General features: G+C 49.6%; 1 protein-coding gene across 1 annotated transcript in view; it reads left to right on the plus strand.

The window, feature by feature from the left end:
- The window catches only part of COL17A1 (collagen, type XVII, alpha 1), a 59,526-nt gene that overhangs the window by 25,737 nt on the left and 8,848 nt on the right, over positions 1–24,941 (plus strand). The window contains exons 13-38 of the mRNA XM_006880177.1: positions 939–1,007; positions 2,649–2,810; positions 3,177–3,257; positions 4,756–4,800; positions 6,556–6,747; positions 7,530–7,751; positions 8,116–8,145; positions 8,426–8,452; positions 9,696–9,722; positions 9,835–9,897; positions 10,496–10,600; positions 11,441–11,503; positions 12,110–12,145; positions 12,694–12,747; positions 13,249–13,284; positions 13,785–13,820; positions 14,470–14,532; positions 15,816–15,851; positions 16,597–16,668; positions 17,449–17,475; positions 18,699–18,734; positions 20,868–20,903; positions 21,183–21,263; positions 22,871–22,906; positions 23,505–23,582; positions 24,573–24,626. Of these exons, the coding sequence (XP_006880239.1) occupies positions 939–1,007; positions 2,649–2,810; positions 3,177–3,257; positions 4,756–4,800; positions 6,556–6,747; positions 7,530–7,751; positions 8,116–8,145; positions 8,426–8,452; positions 9,696–9,722; positions 9,835–9,897; positions 10,496–10,600; positions 11,441–11,503; positions 12,110–12,145; positions 12,694–12,747; positions 13,249–13,284; positions 13,785–13,820; positions 14,470–14,532; positions 15,816–15,851; positions 16,597–16,668; positions 17,449–17,475; positions 18,699–18,734; positions 20,868–20,903; positions 21,183–21,263; positions 22,871–22,906; positions 23,505–23,582; positions 24,573–24,626 (1,767 nt within the window). The remainder of the gene's footprint in view (positions 1–938; positions 1,008–2,648; positions 2,811–3,176; positions 3,258–4,755; positions 4,801–6,555; positions 6,748–7,529; positions 7,752–8,115; positions 8,146–8,425; positions 8,453–9,695; positions 9,723–9,834; positions 9,898–10,495; positions 10,601–11,440; positions 11,504–12,109; positions 12,146–12,693; positions 12,748–13,248; positions 13,285–13,784; positions 13,821–14,469; positions 14,533–15,815; positions 15,852–16,596; positions 16,669–17,448; positions 17,476–18,698; positions 18,735–20,867; positions 20,904–21,182; positions 21,264–22,870; positions 22,907–23,504; positions 23,583–24,572; positions 24,627–24,941) is intronic.

The following is a 24,941-nucleotide window of genomic DNA, read 5'->3' on the forward strand; positions in this document are numbered from 1 at the left end:
CCTGAGATTAGGATGGGTGAGGGGTTAGCCTCCCCACTCATCTTACTTGCTCTTTAGATGAGGTAGAAATTCTCCTATGCGTTCAACAGTTAAGAACTCACTGTGCCAGGGAGGGAGTGTTTCTCTTACTTTTGAAAGAGAGGAGCGAACTTGGGGCGGGGGGGGGAACGGGCTGGGCGGGAAGAGAAGTGCAGCAATGAATGAATGGAAATCCAAAATCTCTGTAAATGCTCATTAAAATTATTTTAAAAAAATAAAGCTTAAGAAAAAAAAAAGAACTCACTCAAACTTTGCTGTCAAGTTGGAGCTGACTGATAGCTGATACTCTAGTGGGTCCTCAGGTGCTGTACATCAAACAAGGTAATTGCTTTCTCTCACAAAACAGCTAGTAAATTTGAACCACTTACCTCTGGATTGGCAGTGCAACTCTTTGCCCCCTGGGCTACTATGTTACAACATAAGGAGTCCTGGTGTTGTAGTAGTTAAGCTCTCGGCTGCTAACCAAAAGACTAGCAGTTCAAATCTACTAGACACTCCATGGGAGGCAAGGCCTAGCGATCCATTTCTGTAAAGACAGCTGCCTAAGAAATGCTATAGGACAATCCAACCCTAAGTTACAGGGTTGCTATAAGGTGGAATTGCATTGACTGCAATAGATTTGGGTGTAAACACAAAGTAAGTGACAAGCTGTGCACAGCAGGTGTTAAGAATTGCAGGAGTTCAGAAGGCATGGAGATGGCTGGGGGTTTGGAAGAACAAGGAAGGGTGGGCTCTGGGAGGATCTGCAAGGATGAGAAGCACTGTGCTGAGGGAAGTCCTAGCTAAACCCTCATCTCTCCCCACCCGGCTGGAGAGAGTTGAACTCATGCCTCTTCCCGGGCTGAGCAAGCTGCTTCCCACACGCTGGCCGAGCTGACTCACTGGTTCCTCCCTTGCAGCATATGGCGTCAAGAAAAACATGCCCCAGAGCCCTGCTGTTGTGAGCACTGGCATGTCCACCTCTGCGGGTGAGTGCCCTTGCTCTAGCTCCAGGGCTTCGCGCTGCATGTGGGAGGGTCGTGCCACAGTGGACACAGGGTGTATCGGGGGAAGCATAACCCTGAGGTCATGGTAGTCTGAGGCCTGCCAATGCATTGGCACCCCAAAAGCCTCTCCATGCAAGCCTGTCCCCAATGCCTGCCAAGGTCCACCCGCCACGCTTGTCTGAGAAGCCTGCCCTTCTTCTATTACATGTGATCTTCAGCAAGAGCCAGGAAGCCCTAGAGGAACTGCCCAAAGCTCCCTGTCTTCTGTAGAGTCTTTACTTGGAGATGGAGAAAAATCTAATATATAAACAAGCTCCCAGGGAGCCAGTTCTTTGATTGCTCTGGTCCTAATGGGCTTTCATTCACTCACAAATTCATTTATTCAAGCAATCTTTTTTTAAAAAAAAATATTATTAATTTCAGTGAAAATCTAAAGAGACTTTAGATTTCCATTCATTCATTGTTGCACTTTTCACCCCTCCCACTTCTCCCCCCCAAGTGAACCCTTGGAAAATTAAAAGAAAAATTCTTTAATTGTTTTACAATCCCTCCCCCCAGGTCCACTTCACTATGCAGTCTTTGTTCTGGACTCCTGTCATGACAAAAATACCTAATCACATATCCCTTTTAAACAGTTTTCTCCCTCATCTGTTTCAATGCATTATCCTATCTTTCTCAGTCTCCCCCCAACCCTGATGTCAGTCCTGTTTTACAACAGTGGCACTATGCAGTATTTGTCCTTTTGTGACTGAGATACTTCACTCAGCATAATGTCCTCCAGAGTCACCCATTTTGAATAATATTGCATGAGTTTCTTGTTTTTCAATGCAGCATAGTATTCCATTGTGAGAATATACCACAGCTTCTCTATCCATTCATTTGTTGATGGGCATTTAGGTTTTTTCTAACTCCTTTCTATTGTGAACAAAGCCACACTAAACATGAGTGTGCATCATTCAAGCAATCTTGACAAGCATCTGCTTTGTCTCAGACAGACTATAGATCCTTGCTGTCACAAAGCTAGCAATTCCAGCAGTGGAACCAGGTGATAAACAGGCAGAGAAATAACAGACACACACAAACACACAAAAGAAATCACAGACACAGAGTACTGACAGACAATAGCCAATGTTGTTAAAAGACGGAAATGAAGTGCTAGAGACAAGAGATGTGTGCTTGAGATGGCATGCCTGAAAAGGCCTCCCAGAGCAGGTAACATTTGAGACCTAAAGGATAAGAATGAATCTGCCAAGTTAACAAGAAGAAAGGTCTTACAATTGGGGATTTTGTCTACTTGCTAAAGATCCTGTTCAAAAACCTAGCGAGGTTGAAGGCAGCCCCATAGACAAGTATGTGCTCTGACATTTGGCCAATTGCTTGATGGTCAAACCTAGGCAAGCAGGGGAGAGGTGTCTGTGGTCCCTGTGATCCTACATAGTTACCACTGCAGGTGACAGTTGGGGAGGTCTTCGTTCTCACCTGCTAAGCTCTCCCCACCTCCGGCTTCCTCATCCTTCGTTTCTGCCCATTGGTCCCCTCCTCTCTCTCTCTCTCTCTCTCTCTCCCCACCACTCCCATCCTGATCCCGTTCCCTTCCTCCTTGCCCACGTCCTTTCACTGCAGCCTGCACCACAAGTGTCCAGAACGATGACCTTTTGCACAAGGACTGTAAGTTCCTGATCTTGGAGAAAGGCAACACCCCTGCCAAGAAGGAGATGGAGCTGCTCATCATGACCAAGGACAGCGGCAAGGTCTTCACAGCCTCCCCAGCAAGCATCGCAGCAAGTAAGGTCCCACACGGCTCACGGCTCACGCAGGCTGTGGGGAAAGGCAGGGTGTAGGAGACCCGGCATCCTCGCAAGGCGGCGTGTGATGGCTTCCTAAGGAAACCACAGTCATCTTCAGGGGGAGAAGCCTACCTGAAGAGGGATCTGCCTTGAATCGAGATGAGCCAGGGAAATTCAAACCAAGTGCTCCCTGGGAGGTTTTACGGGCACAGCAAGTGCCTTAACACACATTCAAAGGTGGGGAGACTGACCCCCGGAAACCAAGCTCTGGTTTTACCAAGCCAGCCTCGTCCCCCCTAAAGCAGATGAGGGCAGGGCTGGGGCAGGGAGAGAGGACCTGGGCTATAACCGGTGTGGTTCACAGCTTCTTTCTCAGATGACACCCTAAAGAAAGAAAAGCAGGCCACCTACACCACCGACACCTGCCTGAAATCTGAAGCTAATGGTAAGAATAAATCCGTGGCTACCCACCTTGACTTCATAGTACCTTGCTCCATAGCACATGCATTTGTCTCCTTTGACCTTGATGTTCCAAGTGGTCCTGTGTAAAACAACATAGACAAAGCCGGTTAGGATGCAGGCTTCCAGCCCCTGCCTCTTATCACTGCCATCGAATCCATTCAAACTCATAGCACCCACCATTGGGATTCCAAGGCTGTAAATGTTAACAGGAGATTATTTATCTTTCTCCCTTAAAACCACTGGTAGATTTGAACCTTTAGAGACTCTAGGTCTTCTGGTTTAGCAGCACAGCATACTACAAACTTCACTGCCAGAACCCCTGATTCCCCCCGTTGTTGTTGTGTACCATTGAGTCAGAACCAACCCATAGCTGACCCTCCAGCGGGTTTTCAGAGGCGGTAAATCACCCTGGGCGAGATTGCCCATCCTTCTCCCGTAGAGCCGCTGGTGGCCTCGAACCACGTGCCTTCAGGATTGCAGTACAGCTTCTTGCCACTAGGCCACCAGAGTTCAGTCCCCACCCCAAGACCTAGTGAATCTGAGTTTTAACAATCTCTCCGGGCATAATCAAGGCAGAAATCTTCCTCTAGTCTTTTAAAGTCTGCAGTGATAGTATTTTTTCACTTCACCTCCTATAGTTTTCTGTACTAACGGAAAATCTTTAAACCACTTGTTAGTTTTATTTTTTTGCTTTTCAATTTTTTTTCCCCTGGACAACAGTATTTCCTCATGTATTCTGAGTCCTACATGGAATCTCTCCAAACCACCAATTAAGGAAGGTCAGCAAAATAAAAGAAAGTTTAACACAGAAGACATTGCAAAATAAATGCACAATTAAACAAAATTCTGAGGCAGCAAGAGATATGGTAGCCTGAATCTAAGAAAATCTTCTCACTCCACCAGCATTGGGTTTTACATTTTAGGCTGTTGAGGCAAAAGACCTTTTTTTTTTTTTTTTCAGAATCTGACAGAAGCTACAGAAATTTTTCCCAGAAAATCCCCCCACATGCCACAAACACAAGCAAGTAGCTTTAGGAAACACAGCCCTCTCCCAAACCCTTTCAAGCCTTCCAATTCCCTCCTCCAGGTTAGAGACCTGTGTTCAAAGAGTCATAACTGAGAAAGCATTAATTTCTCACATTTAGAGCTTAACTGCAAGTGTCACTCCTGCCAATCTTAAGAAAATGCTTCATGCTTTCACGAGTTCAGGTCTCAAGAGAGTTAAAGTGCTACTTTTTCTACCATTAATTGTTAGCCAAGCCCTGTCTTTGTTGCTGTAATTAGTGGGATTATCTGGCTAATGAAGACTGAATTCATGGATACCCCGGTCCTTGGTCCTTCAGTCCTTCGCTGTTCTATCTGGGACCTTGGGGACATATTTATCAAAATAGTTCCCAAAATCCATGCACAGGGCAGTCTTGGGGCTTTTCCAGTTTAAACACTCATGGGATAACGTGTGTTCTTGATATTTATACTTCCAGGAGACCTGAAGGCAGCATCCGCCAAGGGCAAAGCTGCTTCTGCAGGTAAGAAGGGCTGGTACTGGTGGTGATGGAAGTCATAGGCCTCATCACAGCCTCTTAGCCTGAAAACTGCATCAAGGAGCCACCCGCCTTTAGAGAGATCCATTGGAGGCCCAGGGGCATCAGAGTGGAGGACAGGGGAAGGGGCAGACATGGACTGAGGTCAGGAGGCGATGCTTCATGGTCCCTGCAGGCCTCTGCTTGGCCCTCATTGTACACACTTATATATGAGGATCTCCCAGCAGGGTAGGAGACACACAACACAAATGACTTTCTTTCTCTCTCTCTCTCTCTGTGTGTGTGTGTGTGTGTGTGTGTGTGTATGCAGAGGCTCCCAACACACAGGCTCCTGGAAGACACTAGTCTTCTCACGAAGTGAAACAGAATTACCATGTGATCTACTCCTAGAATAGACCCAAGAGACTTGAAAGCAGGGCCTCAAACAAATGCTTGTGCACTGAGGTTCACTGCCCTATTATTCATAGTAGCAAAAAAAAAGTGGAAAAAACCCAAATGGTTAAACGAACTATAGCAGTAGCCATACAACTCAATATCACTCACCCATAAAAAGTGAAGTTCTGCTCCATGCTACGGTGTGGAGGAAACTTAAATGCTTATGTAGAGAAGTAAGCAGAAGCAGTATAGTATGATCCCACTGACAGGAAATTTCTAGAATACACTAGGGCCCAAACACAGAAAGTTTAGGAGTGGTTGCCAGGGTCTTGGGGAGTACAGAGCTAGTTCTGGGGGAAATACAAAAGTTTTGAAAATGAATAGTGGTGTTGGTTGTACTACATCATAAATGTAACTGATGCCACTAATGGCTTGAATGGACTTGGTAAAAGGTTTGTATTTTAGCTCCTAAAGCTACTTGGTTGTATTTGTGGGCAATTGGGGGAATTTTCTGGGTAAAGTTTCTACACTTTAATATGGTTTAAAAGGAAAGTTTTACATCCTAAGTTACAGATACCGGGGTTTTTTTGTTTGTTTGTTTGTTTGTTTGTTTTTATTATTTTTGTGTGAGTGTACCGTCAAATCAGATCTGACTGGTACAGGAGGAGATTGTCCCTCCTTCCCCGGCAGAGCATCTGGTGGATTCGAACTGTGTGCCTCTGGGATTGTAGTTGCAGCTCCTTACCACTAGGCCACCAGAGCTCCCCTCAGATACCGGTTTTTAAGCTACAACCCTGCTACTTTCTTTTCTGCATCTCACTGACTCAGCAGCCACTCTGAGATAATCCTCTCATCTTCTGTTCTAAGGAAGGGGACAGAGAGGGTCACACAGCAGGAACCCACAAGCCTCCAGGGTTCCAGTTCCTTCCAGAAGGCAGCTCTTTCTCAGAAGTGCAGGCACTTCAAAGCTCAGGCACCAAGGAAGCTACAAGAAGTTGAAGCATTTGGAGGGGTCAAGAGCAGTTAAAGAGGACAGGAGCATTTGGAGGGGACAGGAACATTGGGGGGATAGGAGCATTTGGCGGGACAGGAATATTTGGGAGATAGGAGCGTTTGGAGGAGACAGGAATATTGGGGGGATAGGAGCATTTGGGGGGACAGGAACATTGGGGGATAGGGGCATTTAGGGGGATAGGAATATTTGGAGGGGACAGGAGCATTTGGGGCATAGGAGCATTTGAGGGGACAGGAATATTTGGGAGGATAGGAGCATTTGGGAGGACTGGAATATTTGGAGGGGACAGGAGTATCTGGAGGGTTCAGAGCAGGGGCTCAGCTCACCCCAACGTCCCCTCTCTTCCCCAGAGATCCACGGCTACGACCGTGGCGGCGGCGGCAGCGGCGGCGGTGGTGGCGGTGGCGGTGGTGCAGGCGCATGGGGCGCAGCGCCCGCCTGGTGTCCCTGCGGCTCCTGCTGCAGCTGGTGGAAGTGGCTGCTGGGCCTGCTGCTCACCTGGCTGTTGCTCCTGGGGCTGCTCTTCGGCCTCATCGCGCTGGGTACGTGTCAGGCCCTGGGCCAGGCGGGTGGGAAGTGAGGTCATCTTGGCCAAGTGCGGTTGCTCCATAGAGAATGCTCTTGTGGCCTAGTGGCAAGAAACTGCACTGCAATTCTGAAAGCACGTGGTTTGAATCCACCAGCTGCTCTGGGAGAAGAACGGGCAGTCTCCTCCTGTGCGATTTACTGCCTCTGAAAACCCGCTGGAGGGTCAGCTATGGGTGGGTTCCAACTTGACAGGAAACAACAACCTTGCTCCAGATGAGGAGACCGAGGGACTGGGAGGCACTGGACCAGGGACGGTCAAGTGCTTAGTGGCAGGTGTGTAATGTGCTCTCGAGTAAGAAATGACACATAGCTGGTTTTCCAGTGAGTTTCCAGAGACAGTAAGCCAAACAGGAGGCAATCGCCATCTGGTGGAGTAAAACCGTGTACTTGAAGGCACAGCTCCAGAGTCAGGATTCTGAGCTGCCTCCTAATTGCCAACCTCTGTGCTCTCTTCCCCTTGACAGGCTGTTCTGGGCATTTTCATAGTTTTTAACTTGACCTTTCAAAGGGTTGGTCACTGCACCTTAGAGCTAGAGGAGGGCCTTTGTTACCCTCCTGGGTGAGAAGACTGACCCAGGATTTGAATAAGGAGCCTGCCGGGAGCCAGCACTGATTGTCTCAGGATAACTATCCCAGCCACATGAAGAACACCCCCCCCCCCGCCCCCAGTGCTCTCCATCAGGCCCCCATGGAGACCTGTTTGGAAAGGTAAGGTGCCTTTCTCTGCCCCTTCCAGCGGAGGAAGTGAGGAAGCTGAAAGCCAGGGTGGATGAACTAGAGCAAATGAAGACCAGCATGATCCATTTCGAGGAGAGGATGGAGCGGAGCAACAGGGAACGCCTCCAGGGTGCCGCACCCGGGGTGGGCACAGGCCTGGGGACAGGTGGGCTGGACAGCCACGGTCAAGAGGCGCTCTGGGTGTTCGTGAGGAACAAGCTAATGACGGAACAAGAAAACGGTGAGTGTATCACGGGGCAGTCGTGGGGAGGCCCCTTTGCATCGGTGTGCACGCTATTCCGCACACTCAAACCTCTGGCCTCCTCTAAGCCTCTCAAGAGCCCTGTGACGAAGGGAGGACTGGTACTGTGATCCCGTGGGACTGCTGGGAAAACTGAGACCAGAAGAGATGAATGAACAAAACCCCACAATTCAAATAGTTGAGAATCTGAGTCCAATTCCTAATCTCAGTTTCTCCCCAACACACATCCACCCCTAACCCTTAACAATGCTGGGGCCCTGTGTGTATGTGTGCATGTGAGAGAGAGACAGACAGACAGACAGAGAAGATGTTAAGCTAACCTAGGACTCATTTTTTCTTGCAGGAAATCTCCGAGGAAATCCTGGCCCTAAAGGTAAGATTTCCTATTTAGATGGAAAGGTGTTTCGTTGTTTATTTTTTCCTTCCCATTTGGAGGATGCCAAAATAAATTATCTTACTGTATTTATTAGGAGGCAGGAAATTGGCTTTTTAGTCAAAATCTTTTAAGTGAGAAGTACCTAAGGGATCCTCTGTGAGAGGAGCAAGGAGCGCCCGCGGGGCCGAGGGGCCGAGGGAATGGCTTGAAGATGTGAGGAAGGAGCTGGTTCTCATCTCTTGCTTCATCTCATAGTTTCATCTCTTTGTGGTTTTAGGTGACATGGGAAGTCAAGGCCCCAAAGGTAAATATAACATGGAAATTTTACCTTAAATATGAGTGAAGGTTGATGATTTAAGACTACAGTCACAATTCCTCATCAAAGGGGCAGGTGGCGTAGTGGCAAGAAGATGTGCTGTAATCCCAAGGTACATGGTTCAAATCCACCAGATGATGCTCCACTGGAGTAGGAGGAGCAATCTCCTCCTGTGCCAGGTGGCTCTGACTCTATGGTACACAGCAAAGGGAGAAAGAAAAGGAAGAAGAAAGAAAAAAGGCAGGGGCCTGGGTGGGGGTGGTGGAAGTCTTTCTGTTTCAGAGACCCGCAAACTGACCCGAGAGCAGTTTGTTGTTGTTGTTAGGTGCTGTTCAGTTGACTACAACTAGCTCTCTTTATCTGGCTGGCCAGGGTTCACAAACTTCAGCCAGTGTAGGATTCTCCAGAAGATTCTAGCCCCTTTCTCAGAGCCCCTGACTCCGGGGTTTTGTATGAGGCTGTATTCTCCTGACAAGTGCCGGGTCCACCCTGAGCATTATTGTTCCTGGGACATTAAGCCACTCCTTTCTCCTTCCCAGCGCAGGGTTGGGTGTGTATGGGGGGGGGGCGGGGGGGTTAGCCAGCCCTCCACGTTATGATTTCTCAGCCCCCTAACCATGAACACACTCTGAGGTCCCTGTCTAGTACCCCTTCTGTAAGACCTCAGTTTGGCAACCACATCCCTCCTTGTCCTACTGGAGAGGGAGGTGGAATTCTCCAGAACCCCTGAATCCAGGGTTGCCAGATAAAACCCAGGGTACTCAGCTAAGTATGAACTGCAGAGAAATAATGAATAATTGCTCAGCACAACCCCATGAAACATATTACATTAGTATTATAGGTATGCAGTGCAATATTTCAGACCAAAATAAAGAAGTAATAGTGTTGTGTTAGTTCTGACATACAGTGACCCAGCAGGACAGAGTTCTCTGTGCAGACAGACTGCCACATCTTTCTCCTGAAGAGGAACTAGTTAATAGGTTTGACCCACTAACTTTTTAATTAGCAGCCAAATACTTCATTGCTGTACCATTAGGACTCATTATTTGAGGTATACCTACACACAAAAAAAAATGTATGCACCGTATTTGTGCAAAGCAAATTTAACTAAGCATGCAATGTATTTTATTTGCTGAACTTGGCATTTCTTCCTGAATTCCATTGGTGGTTTGTTTAGGGTCCAGGCCTTTGTCCTCTTCCTGACTTCTCTCTTTCACTTCTGCCCCCACAGGTGACCGAGGACTCCCTGGGATTCCAGGTATGTAACTGTTGATGAGCCCCCTTCTCAGTCCTTTTAAGCACTGGTGCTGCTGGTATTTCAGACCATTCAGGAGGAAACTAAGGGCTGACGTATTCTTCTGTATCCACAGGCATCCCAGGGCCCTTGGGCCATCCAGGCCCTGAAGGACCAAAGGGACAGAAAGGCAGTGTGGGTAAGAAGCATTTTTCTCCATTCATTCAGGTATTCGATGGTTATGAGGTGTCTGCTATGCCCCAGGTCTTGTTTTAGGTGCTCAGGAAACTTCAGTGAACAAAACAGACAAATCCTTGTCATGAAACCAAGAATTTGTTGGGGAAGAAAGACAGTGAAATAATAGAAATAAGTGAAGGAAATGGCCATTGTGGAAGAGGTGGTTAGAATGAGAAGGCTAGAAACTGGCCGCCTGTGGAGATCTGGGGAGACTTTCTAGACAGAGGATGCAGCCAGGGTAGGAATGTCCCCGGCAGCCTTGAAGGGGAGTGGTATGCTGGCTGGAGCAGACGAGGAAGGCAAATCACCTGGGGTATCTAGGAAGACCTCATAAGGGTCTCTGGCTTTTGCCAGAATGATTCCAGAAGTCCCTTGTAGATTTGCAGCAGATCTGGGATATGAACTTACGGTTCCAGGATCGCTCTGACATCTGAGTCAGAGTCAAGGCTACAAGAACAAGAGTAGGAGATGAGTGAAGAGTCCTCATGCCAGGGTTTTCCAGCAAGACACTGGAACTGGGGTTGAGGTCACAGCCTGAAAGTTGACCATTCTGTCTTTAGGAGAGCCTGGTATGGAGGGACCTATGGGCCAGAGAGGACGAGAAGGCCCCCCGGGACTCCGAGGTGCCCCAGGCCCTCCTGGGTCTGGCGAGAAAGGGGACAGAGGTAAGAGGAAATGCCTTCACCAAAGGTATTACTACATACTCTGTTCCTTCCATCTTTCTCTCTTCCTTCTTCCTCCAATAACCTTTGTCAAGCACCTACCTTGAGCCAGTGTGAAGACCATGGGCTGTGGGTGGGGCCCCAGCCTGTCTTCTGGGTGCATCCTGGGACTTAGCAGGTCTGCCTTGCTTTATGAATCCATGAAGACAGGAAACAAGCATTCTCCCTAGAACGGGGTGGTGAGGAGAGTGAGAAGTCAGAGCAAAGACAGAGAGGGGAGGGCAGCCAGGGCTGGATAGGAGAGCTGAGCAGGCAACCCCGGAGCCTCCTGTGACTGGAGGGAGGGAAGCCTCAGGGATGTAGGTTCAGTCCTGGAGGGGAGGTGGAACTTTACAAATTAGATCCTTGTCTGTGCATCTGTCAGGGGAAAATCAGCAAAGTCGGAAAGTTTCTCAGTGCCAAGAAGTTATCAGTCAGAACCTGCTCATAATCAGTCAACAAATTACTTACTGAGTGCCTACTTCCTGGACAAGATTTGTTTGTTCTTTTCTCAGTCTTTGGTATATTCAGTATTCTTTGCCAATTCCACAATTCAAAGGCATCTATTCTTCTTATATCTTCCTTACTCACTGTACAACTTTAAAATGCTTATGAAACAACTGAAAATACCATGGCCTGAGTCAGACACACCTTAGTCTTTAAACTGCCATCCTTGCTCTTTAGCTCTTTAAAGAGGTCCTTGACAGCACAGTTGCCCAATACAATAGGCTGTTTGGTTTGTTTCACTGTTGCTTCCATGGATGTGGACTCTCTCAAAAGGTTCACTTCACTATTTCTCCACAGGAATTGCAGGTGAACCAGGTCCTCAGGGCCCACCTGGTGTGCCAGGTTCTGTGGGTCCCAAAGGTAAGTTGTCTGCCCATGACAGTAGCCAGGTTTACCAGGGAGTGAGCCACATCTGGGATGCTCCATGGAAGTCCAGACACTGGGATTCCAAACAATCCTGACCCAGCGACTGTGCAGAGGCAGGTAGATGGACCGTTCAGGAAATCCGAAGTCAGACAATTTCCTCAACAGACTAAGGTCCAGTCGGTCATATTTGAAAGCAGTACGTGTGTAGAGTCGCCATGAGTCGTGGTCTATTTGACAGCACAACAGCAATGTGTCTGGACAGCCTGAGGAAAATGAGCCTGTCTCAGGGCTTGATGCCCATATGGCCACCTCTTCTGTCTCTGCCCGAGAGTCTTACTCTGGTGAGGAAAGAGTGAGGAATCCCTTGATCCAAGCAGCTGCCTCCCTTCAGAGGACTTTGCAATGGGGTAACTCCTAGACCTTCTGTCTTCTTTGGTTCTGGCAAGAACCCATACCACACAGGCTACACACACATACAACACACACAGGCCTCTCCTGGAGTGAGCTTCCATTCTCTGCCCTTCAGCGCTTACCCAGCATCAGGTATAGCTGGTTGGTACCTGAGCCCATGGCTAATGATTGTCTCATACCCATTTCTAGGTTCCAGTGGTTCTCCTGGCCCTCAAGGACCCCCAGGTTAGTGTGCATCTGATTATCAACACATGCTATTTATGGGGCAAATGAAAGAACCTTGAGAAGCAAACATTTGGAAAGCAGTTGCAGAGAGCTCCCTAGAGACACCAAATTCAAGTTTCCACCTGCATGTCCACGTGGCTGAGTTTGGGTCCCCTGAGGGGCCGTGTCCAGACCCATTCAGATAGTGCGTCTTTTGCATCAGAAAGTTCTCATCCTGCCTCAGTTTCAGGGGAGTGTTGGCCTCTGACCCATTTCCTAGGGGCCCAAGAGCCCATCCTACTGTCTGGGGAATTTCAGCCTCAGTCCACACTGCATTGCAGGCCAACACCTCTGCTTAGGGCACCTGCTGTCAGGTGCTCTGATGCTGGATACCAGCAGGAACCAGAAACTTGGATTAGATAGCAAGGATGTGGGGAAGAGAAAGCAGCGCTGTAGGGTTTCTCTTTACTTTTTACTCGTGTGTGTGTGTGTGTGTGTGTGTGTGTGTGTGTGTGTTCATTCTTTACAAAACTGATGATGTTCATCCACCTGTATCCTCCACTCGGCAGGTGCTGTAGGCCTTCAAGGGCTCCGAGGTGAAGTGGGACTCCCTGGTGTCAAAGGTAAGATGGGGAAGGGGTGACGTCTTGCATATGCTTCTCACTCGCAAAGGGGGCCTGGGAGGAGAGGGAGAATTGGATGGGCCTGGCCAGCTGCCTGTGGAGATGAACAGGTGAGAGAGTAGGTGGTGAGGCTGGGATGGAGTGGGAGTCTGTGTGGAGAATCAGTGCCCTTCATGAATCATCTCTCCTAATACTCTTTTTTAGCATAATTTGTGTGAATATTTACAAGGCAAACTAGTTTTTTATGCAACCATTTGTATATGTTTTGTATTCTAACATTAATTACAATATTCACAGTGTAATCACACCCTTCCCATTCCCTCTCTGTAATTCTCAGTTCCTTCGATCCTTTTTTTCTGTCCCATCCCTGCTTCAGGGCTTTATTCTTATGCATAGCTTGTTCTTGGACTCTCTATGGTTGGCTCTTCTAAGGAGCAAGTGCCTCCTCTGTGTCCTGTCCTGCCCTGCCCAAGATCCTTATACCGTCCGTTTCCTTTTCAGGTGACAAAGGACTTATGGGACCACCAGGACCCAAAGGTATGCACTGGCTCCTCAGTCCTCCCTGTATTCTTCTCCAGAGAACCCAGTGTTAGCCCTGCCCCGGCATAGAGAGCATCAGGGACCCTGGTTCTGGGACCCTGGAGCTGACAGCTCGCTCTAGTCCAGCCTCATGGATGTGAAGAGGGACTGTAACATGCCCAATGTCGTGGCTGAGTGGCCCTCAGGGTGCTGAGGAGGCAGCAGGCTGGGCCGTCTCACTGCTCGTCTGATCCTCCTTGTGCCCACCAGCCCCGTTCATGCGACAGCAGGGACCGCCATGCAGTCTGTGGCACACCTGGTGCTGGGGGAGACCCAGCTTGCTCTGACGCCTCCCTGGTGCTGCACTCTTGCCAATGTTTGTTAACTTGCTCGCCAGCAGTCTTCAAAATGCAAGGGGACCTAGTTCCCACCGGGGGAGCCCTGATGCAGAGTGAGATTGTTTTCCTTCCTCTTGACTGATGTATCCTCCTTCCCCCTTCCCATTCTGTCTGTGTTAGGTGACCAGGGCGAGAAAGGACCTCGAGGCCTCACAGGTCAGTTTGACATAGGAATATTCTGGATTCATTAGAGACGTTCTGTAAATCAGTCTGGCACCGGAAAGGGGAGAAAACACAGTCTCTAACCTAAGGGGAATTTGTGGTGTGGGAAGGTAAAAACAAAAACAAAAAACAAGGCAAGAGAAAAGAAAGCAATGGATGAGTGTAAGTAAGTATCAAAGTGTGTAACAAGGAGAGTAAATGTTTGGGGTAGAAGGAGGAGTTTATGGTTGCCTCTGATTCTTATGGGAATCCAGCTGGGAAAATGAAAGTATTCTTAAAGTAGCCTGAAGTCTGCACCATTTGTGCCCTCTCAGCCACTTGTTTCTTGCCACCTTGTTTGATTAAAAGAGAAATTAATGGTGCTCATGTGTTGGCTTCAAGGGGCATCTTTCTGCTTCCAGTGAAATAAGACTCACAATTCTGGGTAGTCCATTTCCACTGCCTCGGGAGCCACGTAGCCCTGAGCATGGAATCAAAACTGAAGGGGCTTCCCAGCCTCTGTCTGGTTGGCACCTAATTCCTCCAGTTGGAAAGATGGCACGCTCTGGGCTCTTGGGCAGTGGAGATGGGTGAGAATGTTCTGCCATTGCTGAAGTACTCAGAGCTTAAAAGGCTAAGACCAGCTTGCCCTTTTCCTTTGCAGGCGAGCCTGGACAGAGGGGTTTGCCAGGTGCTGTGGGCGAGCCTGGTGTTAAAGGAGCAATGGGTGAGTTAAGCAAGTTAAGTCTGCCCCATCTGAATGGTCCACATGGACCTAGAGATTTTAGAGCCTTCTTCTCAGAGCTGCATCTTTCTCTTCCTGTTCTTGAACCTGGGCACTTTCTGGGAGAGTCTTAGTTCCCAGGTCTCTTCTGGGGTTTGGGCTCAGAAAGCCGCAGATGTCTCTGTCGGCTTCCCCTTGCTGCAAGGAAGGCTTTACAGGGCCCTGGTCTGTTCTCAGGTACCTGCTTCTATGCTCCCTGCTAACCTGGGAGGGCAGAGAAGGACTTTGGAGTGCCCAGTCCACCCCCCCTCCCCCCAGGCACAGCTCTGGTCTTCCAAAGCTAGTCTCCCAGCCAGATTCAGGTTATAAACTTGTTGCTGACATTTGCCAAGAACCCTCAGCAGGCCAAGTGTTTATCATGTCCCAGAGTGGGATTGGGCAAGAATTCATTCTCTTTCATTTAACAGTAAGCGTGAATTGTATGCAAGGTGTTGGTACTGGGCCAGTAAGACGCTTTCTCTGTCTAAGGGAATTAAACTTTATAAGAGGGCAGGTGTAAGTGCCATCAAAGGCATAGAGTGTCTGAGGATCCGTGGAGGAAAGTATTTCTTCCAACTAGAATGACTGGCAGCATGAGGACACCATCCACCCACAGCCATTGGGTCCAATTCAGTTGGTAGCAATCCTCTAGCATGTTTCCGAGGCTGTCAAATCTTTATCGAAGGAGACTGCCCATATTTCTCCCAAGAGACACTGATGGCACTGAACTGTCAACCTTGCAGTTAGCAGCCTGATATGTTTGCATTAGGGCCCCTTCAAGAAAGACAAAAAGGGGTGAAAATGCAGGACTTGTCATTGAAGAACACTACCTTATCTAGAGCTTCAGATAATAATGTCTGAGCAGTGGAAAGAAGAACTTAGAGACGTTCAAGTGCCGGACACTGGACTGTGATGTCACTGGTATGCAACCCTAATGTGTAGACTTTAGGGGAGCATCTGGGGAAGGCTGTACCCAGAAAAAGGCTCTGGGGAAGTGATGAGGAGTAGGTAAACAGTTCTCAGCAGGAAAACAGACAATTGCCTTTGTAGGAAAGGAGGCAGGGAGAAAATGAAATCCAAAGGGTATTAACAAAGAAGGGGCTCCTTCGGTGGTTGGTGGTGTCAGAAAGGGCTGCCCTAGGCTTCCCACCTGGGAGGCAGCTTCCTGTGAAACTGTTGGGTCAGGAGATGGAGGAAGGCGCAGAAACAGCTCAGGGAGTGACTGATGGGTTTCTCTGCTTTCCCAGGTCCTGCTGGCCCTGACGGACAACAAGGCCCAAGAGGTTGGTCACTGATGCTCTCTCCTTGCTCTTACTGCTCCTCCTGGAGCCCTACTCATGTCCCCAGGTGCAGCCTGATCCCCTTAACTACACTAGAGAAAGGCTCACGTCATAGAGAAACATGATGTTGTTGTTATGTGCCATCGAATCGCTTACAACTCATAGTGATAATATGCACAATAGCTCTGAACCCTGCTCTGAGACAATCTCACTGTCTCTGACACACCTGACCCCATAGTCCCAGTTACCATGCCAATCCATCTCATATGGGGTCTTCCTCTCCTGCCCTGTCCTTCCACCTTTCCAAGCATGATGTCCTTCTCCAAGGACCAGGCCCTCTTGGCCACATCCCCAAATTATGTGAGATGGAGCTTCAAAATTCTTGCCTCCAAGAAATAGCCTGGTTTTACCCTTTCCAGGACAGATCTGTTGATTCTCTTGGCAGTCCATGATATGTGCAATACTTTTCTCCAACCCCACAACTCAAAAGTGCCATTTCTTCTTCTGTCATCTTTAGCCATTGTCCAGCATTCTGATGTATAACAAGCAATCGCAAAGACCGTGGCTTGGATCAGGTGCACCTTAGTCTCTACACGACATCATTGTTCCTCACAGAAGATCCAATCCTTGTCCCCACTTCTCCTTATCACTGGCTGTCAAGACACTCAGCAAAACCACAGAAAACCATTGGCTGAGGTTTGTCAGCCAGTTTAGGAAAAGCATTTCACACTGGCTGTTCTCTCACTAGGTGAACAAGGTCTTACCGGGATGCCTGGAATCCGAGGTTCACCAGGACCTTCTGGAGACCCAGGAAAGCCAGGTAAGAAGTGTGTGTGTGTGTGTGTGTGTGTGTGTGTGTGTTACACTGTGTGTCCTTTGTACCATTTTTTCTTCCAGTAAGGAACTGTTGTAGCTGAGGGGCTCTGTGTGTGTGACTGTGGGGCCTGCTACCTCCGAGTCACCAAGTCTGGGAATTTGGAAAAGAGATCAGTAACTGACAGCAAGGGCTTGTAAAAAAGAGAAAAGATGCTCTAAAAATTTACAGTCGAAAAGTCACCTCAGTATCTTCTCCTCTGAACGTACCTCCTCAGCTCAGGCCTGGACCCTCACCAACAGCCCCTGGACTTTAGAGCCCACAGCCAAACAGAGCACGAGCAGGCTCCTCAGGGGTACAGGGGCAGCAAAGAGTAACAAGGCCAGAAAGGGCGCTTCTAGGGAACAGGGGAGCTGTTTGCTCCTTTGACCGTTGTGCAGATGGCAAACAACCACACTGAGTCTCTTCCCTTGAGGAGCCTGGGTGAGGACCACGGGTCTCTCAGTGAGGGGGGTACTCACTTCCTGACTCTCCTCAGATTCTGAAAGGATCTGTGCTCACAAATAAGTAAGAACCATGACCTAGTGAAGCTGCAGATCACTCACTCCACTGCAAAGTCCAAAGAATTGTTCTTTGTTCAGTCTTCCTTCTTCAGTCTTAGGGTATCATCCTGAACCCCCTAGTCCCTCACACCACGGGGTCCACCTCCCTTGCTGTTGAGAATGTGGCTCCGGAAGGACACTTCCAATCTGCCCCCTCTATCCTCATGTGTTTTTTTTTCTGTAGGTCTCACAGGACCCCAAGGACCTCAAGGTGAGTTCCCCCTTCAGATGGCACCTGCAAGCATCCCCCTTCCTCCCGGGATAACTACTACAGCAAATGCTTCCCCCACCCAGTCCCCTTAGAGTTTCCGCTCCCTGCCCACTGTCTGTACCTGCCACGCCAGCAAACTTAGCTCATGTCCTTTGAATCTTAAAAAGCATCCAGGATGAAAGGGTATGCACACAAAGGACAGTGACAAAAGCTGTCCTGGTGAAGCGAGCTTAAGTCATCTTTTCAATCTAAAGTGTGCCCTGTTGACACTTGGGACAGTGAGACTGCAGGTCTGAGAGGATAACCAGTTCCCTTGGACCCCACAGAGGCTGCCACGTCCCTGGCAAGGGGTTTGGGGAGGTGTAGACATGTCCCTCACCCCAGATGGGCCCCATCTCTCTGGATCAGCCTTTATGTTAAAGCCTGTCCCATAGCCGGATCAACGTGTACTCTTCCACACTTGGGACGTTGTCACAGCATCAGCCCCAACGCCTGAAGAAAACTAGGCAAAGACGCCAAATGAAATCCAGCAGCACGTCCCCCCAGAACTGTGCACATGGTGACATCCTTCACATGCTAACAGTAGAGAGACCAGTAAATTCTGCAGGTCATGGGTGGCTTGAGAAATTGCTGGTAGTGCATTGGATTAAACATTAGTGTGCTAACTGAAAAAATACAGCTCTGTGCTCCAGAAAGAGTCAAGGCCTTGGAACCCCTGTGGGGCAGTGCAGGGCCTCCTTCTGTGGACTGAAATCAACCACACAGCAGTAGGGGGTGAGTTAGCCTGGCTCCAAGGTGTCCACTGAACCCCACCCAAGCCAGCCCAGTTGCTGTCGGTCAGATTCTGAGCCATGGCGCCATGAGAGTAGCTAAGCCAAGGAGAGGGACGCTGGGTTTGACCCTGGAGGTCCAGTCACTACTCCGTGGGAATGTTCTGCGAGCTAGGATGTAGCTCACAGAAAGATTGGGATCCTCCAACGCAGAGTCCATGGGCCTCTGCCTTCCTCCAGCCCAGCTGTTGTTCTGATCCTGGAGTTGTTGTTATGTGTTGTGTTCCTGAGCAAGAGGCGCCCGGAGGGGCCTCCTGGACTGAAGCAGAAGGCAGAGCAGGCTTCCTGGCAGCGGTGGTGAAACCCTGTGGCCAGTGTGCCTGCTAAGACTGGGAGGTGTCTGGACTTGTGAGCATCCATCATTCTGACTCACCTGTTTTTTAATCACATCAGGACTTCCTGGTACTCCCGGCCGGCCAGGGACTAAAGGTAAGTAATTTTCCAAATTAGATATTCTTCCTTCTTGCTAACCATTTTTGTGGCCAGGGAGGAGGTTTGGCAAGAGGGAGGCACCTGTCTGCCTGGAGCCTGGATCAACAGTGGCACCTAGTGGCTGCAGAGGAAGCCAGGGAGGCTACAGATTTGTTCTGAACAGATAAGATCTGGCCTCCTGCCCCACCCACTCCCGGCACCTACTCCCACCCCATAAACCAGGGCCTCACATTGGTGGGTAAATGCCCCCAGGCTGACGTTGCACTATGTCTGGAAACAGTGCTGCCTCTCTTAAAGCCTCTCCATCCCCTGATTTGCCTCCAGGATGTCCCCACTGTTTCTTTATCCCCCTAGCTTAGCCTTGGTGCCCTACTAACATGACCATCACCTGATCCTGGAATCGTCTCTTGCCTTGTCAGTCGGATACACATTGATGTGACTGGATAGGCAAATTCTTTCAGAGAAGCAACTTCAAAAGAGGCAGTGAAATGTGTATAGATGCAACTAAAAGACGAAAAGGAAGAACACGAAGTAGAAGCCATCCTCTGTGGTTTGACCAGGCCAGTGGCACCCACACAGGCAGGACTTCCCTTGGCCTGCTCGGCTCTTCTGCTTGTTGTCCAGTTCAGGACCATCAGATCCCAACTGAACTAATCCAGGGATGGACAGCACTCAGGACGGCCCTTGTCTTGTTCCTGCGACACCGGAGTCCTGAACCCCAACGACCTATGGAGCCATCATGGTCTACCAGGAGCATTCACTGTTAGCACTGGGGGATCCTAGAAATGAAATAACTACTTTCCCAATAATAAGTTGGGTTGGTCCAAAATGTGGTGGGATTTTTTTTTTTTCTTCAGGACAAATAAGAGGACTTTCCAGATAATGGTGACTGAGTTCATACATACCAGGCAATGAGAGCACTGGATGCACAGATGTGCTTATGAACTGATGGTCTCCTTAGCACTGGTAGAGTTTATTGCCAAGGATTCCGGAAGCCTTCCTTCCTCTTCTTGAAAGCCTGTGTGTCACATCCTCCCTAGATTATCTACACAAGAAGGAGCATTTACAGAGTGTTGGATTGTGATCCAACACACTGGAGTCATTTCTCCTCTCTTGATCTTGACTCCCAGTTGGAGAACAACACACCATCCCTCTACTTCTCCTTAAGGAACCAGTTGCTCACAGACTTTGGGGAATGAGACGTAAGATCCCTAACGAGTCCTCAGTTGAAGGGCTTTGCCATCCTCTAGGGAGTTCTGGTGGCCTAGTGGTAAGAAGCTGCACTGCAATCCCAAAGGCTCTAGGTTCAGATCCACCAGCTGCTCTGCAGAAGGATAGGCAGTCTCCTCCTGTGTGATTAACTCTCTGAAAACCCCGCTGGAGGGAGTGTCAGCTGTGGGTCAGTTCTGGCTCGATGGCACACAGTGTCTCTTTCTCAGCTTCCCTAAATGAGTCCATGGATCTCTGAGCCCACCAGATGCTACACTGAAAAGACAGTGGTGGGCAGCCAACTTGGGAAAGTGTGAGTGCTTTATTCTCTTCTTGGCAATCCTCTAAGACAGAGTGGAGAAATGCTCTGTTAGCCTTTACTTAATCAGCAGTCTCCAAATGCACCACCAGTCCCAACACTGGCTCCTTTTTCAATTCTGCACTTATTTTGTCCCAGGAGACTAGACTGTTATGGGGCAACCTGGGGACACTCTCTCCTAGGTGCCCCACTTCTGTCTTTGACCACTGATGATGTCCTCATCCACAATACCCAGTGTGACGCTCACTGTGGGAGAGTTTGGGAGCCTGGATGAAACTCAGGCTGGCCCCTCTCTGGCCTCCCTGAGAAGTAAACTCTGCAGACAATCAGATGAGTGAAGTGCTTTCTCTGAATCAGAGCCTCACCCAGAAGCTGATGTGGACAGGAAGATGGATGCTGCAGCCTCCAGGGTCTCCGAGTGAGAGATTGGCACTTAATGCATCCTGCAAGCTCCCCTTGAGTTCATTAAAATGCCTTTAGCCTGAAGGTGAAAGGCCCAGAAGTGGGTCTCAAATGCAATCAGAAGGTTTGGAAATGACTTATTGTACCCCTAATTGGTCCACAGAATAATAACCAGTCTCTTTCCTCTCCTCCACTCTCAGGTGAACCAGGAGCTCCAGGCAGGATTGTCACTGCAGGTGGGCAACTGGGAGAGTTCTTCTTCCATATTTCTTTCTCTCTGGGCTTAGGGCCTCTGTCTTATCTCTGCCTCACTCCCATCAAGAAGCCCTTCCATCAGGCCATGGGCTTTGGGTCCGATAGGGTGGTGGGTTCTTGGGGACAGCAGTGAGGGAAGTTGCTCTTTCTCTACCACTGAACTGATGAGAAGAAGTGCCACAGGGCCAATGGCTACACCGGGATCACTAAGCCTCTGAAGAAGAGGGTGGCTCACTCTTGCGTGTGCCTTCTGTTTTTAGAGGGATCATCGACCATCACTGTCCCAGGTCCTCCAGGACCACCTGGAGCTATGGGACCCCCAGGACCTCCCGGTTCTCCAGGTCAGTCCACGTTTCCTTGCTTTACTCTAATCTTATAACTCAGGGGAGTGAGCCAAACTTTTTTGTGTCCAGGGACAATGAGGTAGGTCAATTCTGCTTCTCAGCCCAGTGGCTGCACCTTAGTCTATATAAACAGCGCTGTTAGCACAGTGTGGATCTAGAATCTTGCCATGCTACGCATGATCCATGCTGCAATCCGCGTTTACTTGTGGGGAAACGGAGACTCCAGAGGGTCAATGACCTGCCTAAAGTCTCCCAGCTAATTCAGAGCAGAGCCAAGATTTGGCCAGTCTGAGCACTCATCCCTTCAGCACTTTGTTTCCTTTTGGAAAACTACTTCATCAAACACATCAAGGTTAACAAAATGCTAGAAACCTGCTCGAAGCACCTATTCATATTGTATCCAGCAACAATGAACCTAAGAAAATACGAAGCTATGTGAAGAACATTCCTAATTGTGCTCTAGTGGTTTAGTGGTAAGGAATTGCACTGGCAGCACAAAGGTGCAGGGTTCGAATCCACCAGCTGTCCTGGGAGAGAATGATGGACAGTCTCTTCCCAGGCAATCACCTGCCTCTGAAAACCCACTGGAGGGTCAGCTTTGGGTCAGTTTTGACTTGATGGTACACAACAACAACAATTATATTTAAAAGAAGGATACTCAATATTTTTTGCTTTGTGATTATAATTTTTACAAGATGCAAGAATTTCCTTTAGGCGAGCTCTGGTGGCCTAGAGGCAAGAAGCTGCACTGCAACCCCAGAGGTATGCGGTTCAAATCCACCAGATGCTCTGCTGAAGAAGGAGGGACAATCCCTCCTCTACCAGTCAGATCCAATTTGACGGTACACACATAAAAAGTAATAAAAATTTAAAAAAATTTTAAAAAAAAAGAATTTCCTTTAATATGCTAGAAAGAAGTAACACAAAAGGTTCACACGTTGATGAATTAGGGGTGCTGTTTTCCACACACTTGGGGCATGTTGTCAAAAGGGGCCAGCACCTGGGAAAGGACATTATGTCTAGGAAAGTAGAGGGTCAGAGAAGGAGAGGAAGATGCTCAAAGGGATGGATCAATGCAGTGACTGAGTCAACGAGCTTGAATTCGGCAGCGACGATGAGGCTGGAACATGGTCAGGTCTGTTTGTCAGTGTGTTTCAGTCGTTGTGAAGAGGAGGCAACTCGGTGCACCCAGCAACAACCACATTTTCCCAAAATGCCTATTATTTCTATGTATATCTTTTCCATTATTTACAAACATTCACATGTAGGAAGGAAGTATGCAGCTTAGCATGAATAAAGTAGGTGTCTATCAACCTTCCCTCCTGGTGAGCTCCAGTGAGACATGGATACCAGGGACACTTGGTAAAAGCCCTCGGATGTTGAAGGGCAGTGTCAGAAAGGGAATGGCCTCTGGTGCCCATCCAGGGGTTGGGCCTTATTGCTTCTTGTTCTCAAGTAACGAGGTGGGCCGCCTTGGGCCACAGTTTCATGCCTTGTAGGGAAGTCACACGTGTCCCCAGGTGCCTTGCCCTTTCTTCCATTCTTCCTAGCACCATGACCCTAAACACGTGATTTATCCTTTTCCTCCTCAACCCCATTTTCAGGTCCTGCTGGCCCAGCTGGTATCCCAGGACAGCAAGGTAATTCATATTCTGAAAGAACATATGGCAGTGGGCTCAATCACGAGGCCATTTGGCTGAGGGTGGGTGGGCTTGCACCCCTGTTCTTCAAAAGAGGAAGAGAAAGAAGTGTGTTTGGGGAAGAGAGTAGAAGAAACAGCATGACTCTTCACCAGCATCCTTGCCTGGTGCCAGCTGTGAGGAAGACACCTTTTCAGCCCCCTTATGTTTCTGAAAAGGCAGGGATTCTCCGGAAGAGATCCTATGAGGTAAACCTGGGCAGGGAGAGCACGGCTTTGTGGCAGTCTGGCTAACGTGGAATTTGGCTACTCTCATGAGCCTCCAGACGCTGCTGGCGAGGCCCCTGGTCACTAAGCCACTGCTCGGCGATTTATCCCAACACTGGCAGATGGGCAAGCTCAGGAGAAGACGGGCCACTCCCTCCCAGGGCATTTTGGCTGCAGACAGAATGTCCTCAGCTGACTTGATGGCCCTGCCCACCCCCAGCAAGGCCCCACCCTGCACCCGAGACGTTCGGCTCCACTTCCAGTCTTCCTGAGAGGAAAAGCACGAAGGGGTGGCCGTGGGCACTGCCCGCCTAACTCTGTCCTCCCCACAGGCCCACGAGGGGAGCGGGGCCTTGCCGGCGAGTCGTTTATGAGCAGCAGCACCTCCATCTCCGAGGTCCTCTCTGCACGTGAGTACCACCCCGTCCCTCAGGGCAGGTCACGCTGGGGACGGGCATGGGGGCGGCGACAGCCACTGTGGCAGCTGCAGCAGTGAGTCATCATCCCCAAAGGCCTCGTGTAAGGATGACCAGTTCTGAGCACAATGACAGTCAAGGAGGGACAGCAGAGGGTTTGTCTGATGTGGGAGAGGGTGAGTCACCGGGTGGCACGGCTGTCAGATCTGTCCTCAGGATTCCGAGAGAGCCAGGGCCAGGTGGCACCTCCAGAGCGAACTGGGCATGTCAGTCTGGCATCCCCACTCAAAGTAAGCAATGAGAAGCATCCTTGGTTCTCAGCCACAGCCCTGGCTGCGGAGGGCTGATTCCTGCGTCTGCCTTTTCATAAAACCGTAATTGCTGGAAGAGCTGTGCTGTGCCTCCCACCTGAACGCCTGGACAACTGAGCAACGACAGTAGCCACCTGAACGCCTGGACAGCTGAGCAATGACAGTAGCCACCTGAACGCCTGGACAGCTGAGCAACGACAGTAGCCAACCCAACCTGGTGCTCACTGAGTGCCCGACTCTGTTAGGGAAGGCCATCACATCCACCAGGGCCTCTCTGAATCTTCCCAAGATCCGATGCAGGTCTCGTTGTTCTGGTTTGCAAAGGAAGCAGCTGAGGCTGAAAGAGGTTGAGAACTTAGTCGCATCAGCTAAAAGAGGCGGAGCAGGGATTTGCACTGATACCAAGACCCAAGCTCTTCCCCATCCTTGCACACACCCGGTATCAGGGCATCAGGTATCCGAGAGTCTGCCTGCTGCTACGTCCTGCTTCTGGATGAGGAGAGCCCTTAGTGGAGGCGGAAGTGAAAGGTCCATGCCAGTGACTCAGGGACACACGTCTAGGGTGTGGGTGCAGTTGGGGGATCTGGGGTTGATGATCCTGGCAAGGGGTAAAGAGCATGACAGAGAACAGCTTCGTAGAGTTTTGCTCATTCTCGCTTTCTTCTCCCTACAGAAGGTCTTGATCTTCGAGGTCCCCCGGGTCCACCTGGACCACGTGGTCTACCAGGTGAGCATCCCTGGGATCTTTCACGGGCAGGAAATCTTTGGGAGGCAGGGAATTGCAAGCACTTAGTGAAGAAGCCAGGGTCCTGCATCCAGGGGCAGGATCAGCTCGCTGAACTCAGCGTGGCCTCCCCCACCTTCTCCTCTGCAGGACCTTCCATTCCAGGCCCTCCAGGACCCCGAGGCCCCCCAGGTGAGATCTGAGCTCCCGTGTGGGTGGTGGGTGACCATAGGATCCACAGCTCAGGCCCCTTCTGGACACACTTCTAGGAAAGAGCTTTCCTGCCTTGTCTCCTGGGCAGACCCAGGATCACCTTGT

The sequence above is a fragment of the Elephantulus edwardii genome, unplaced genomic scaffold, assembly GCF_000299155.1.
Source record: "Elephantulus edwardii isolate Elephantulus edwardi_28Jun2011 unplaced genomic scaffold, EleEdw1.0 scaffold00006, whole genome shotgun sequence".
Classification (NCBI taxonomy): domain Eukaryota; kingdom Metazoa; phylum Chordata; class Mammalia; order Macroscelidea; family Macroscelididae; genus Elephantulus; species Elephantulus edwardii.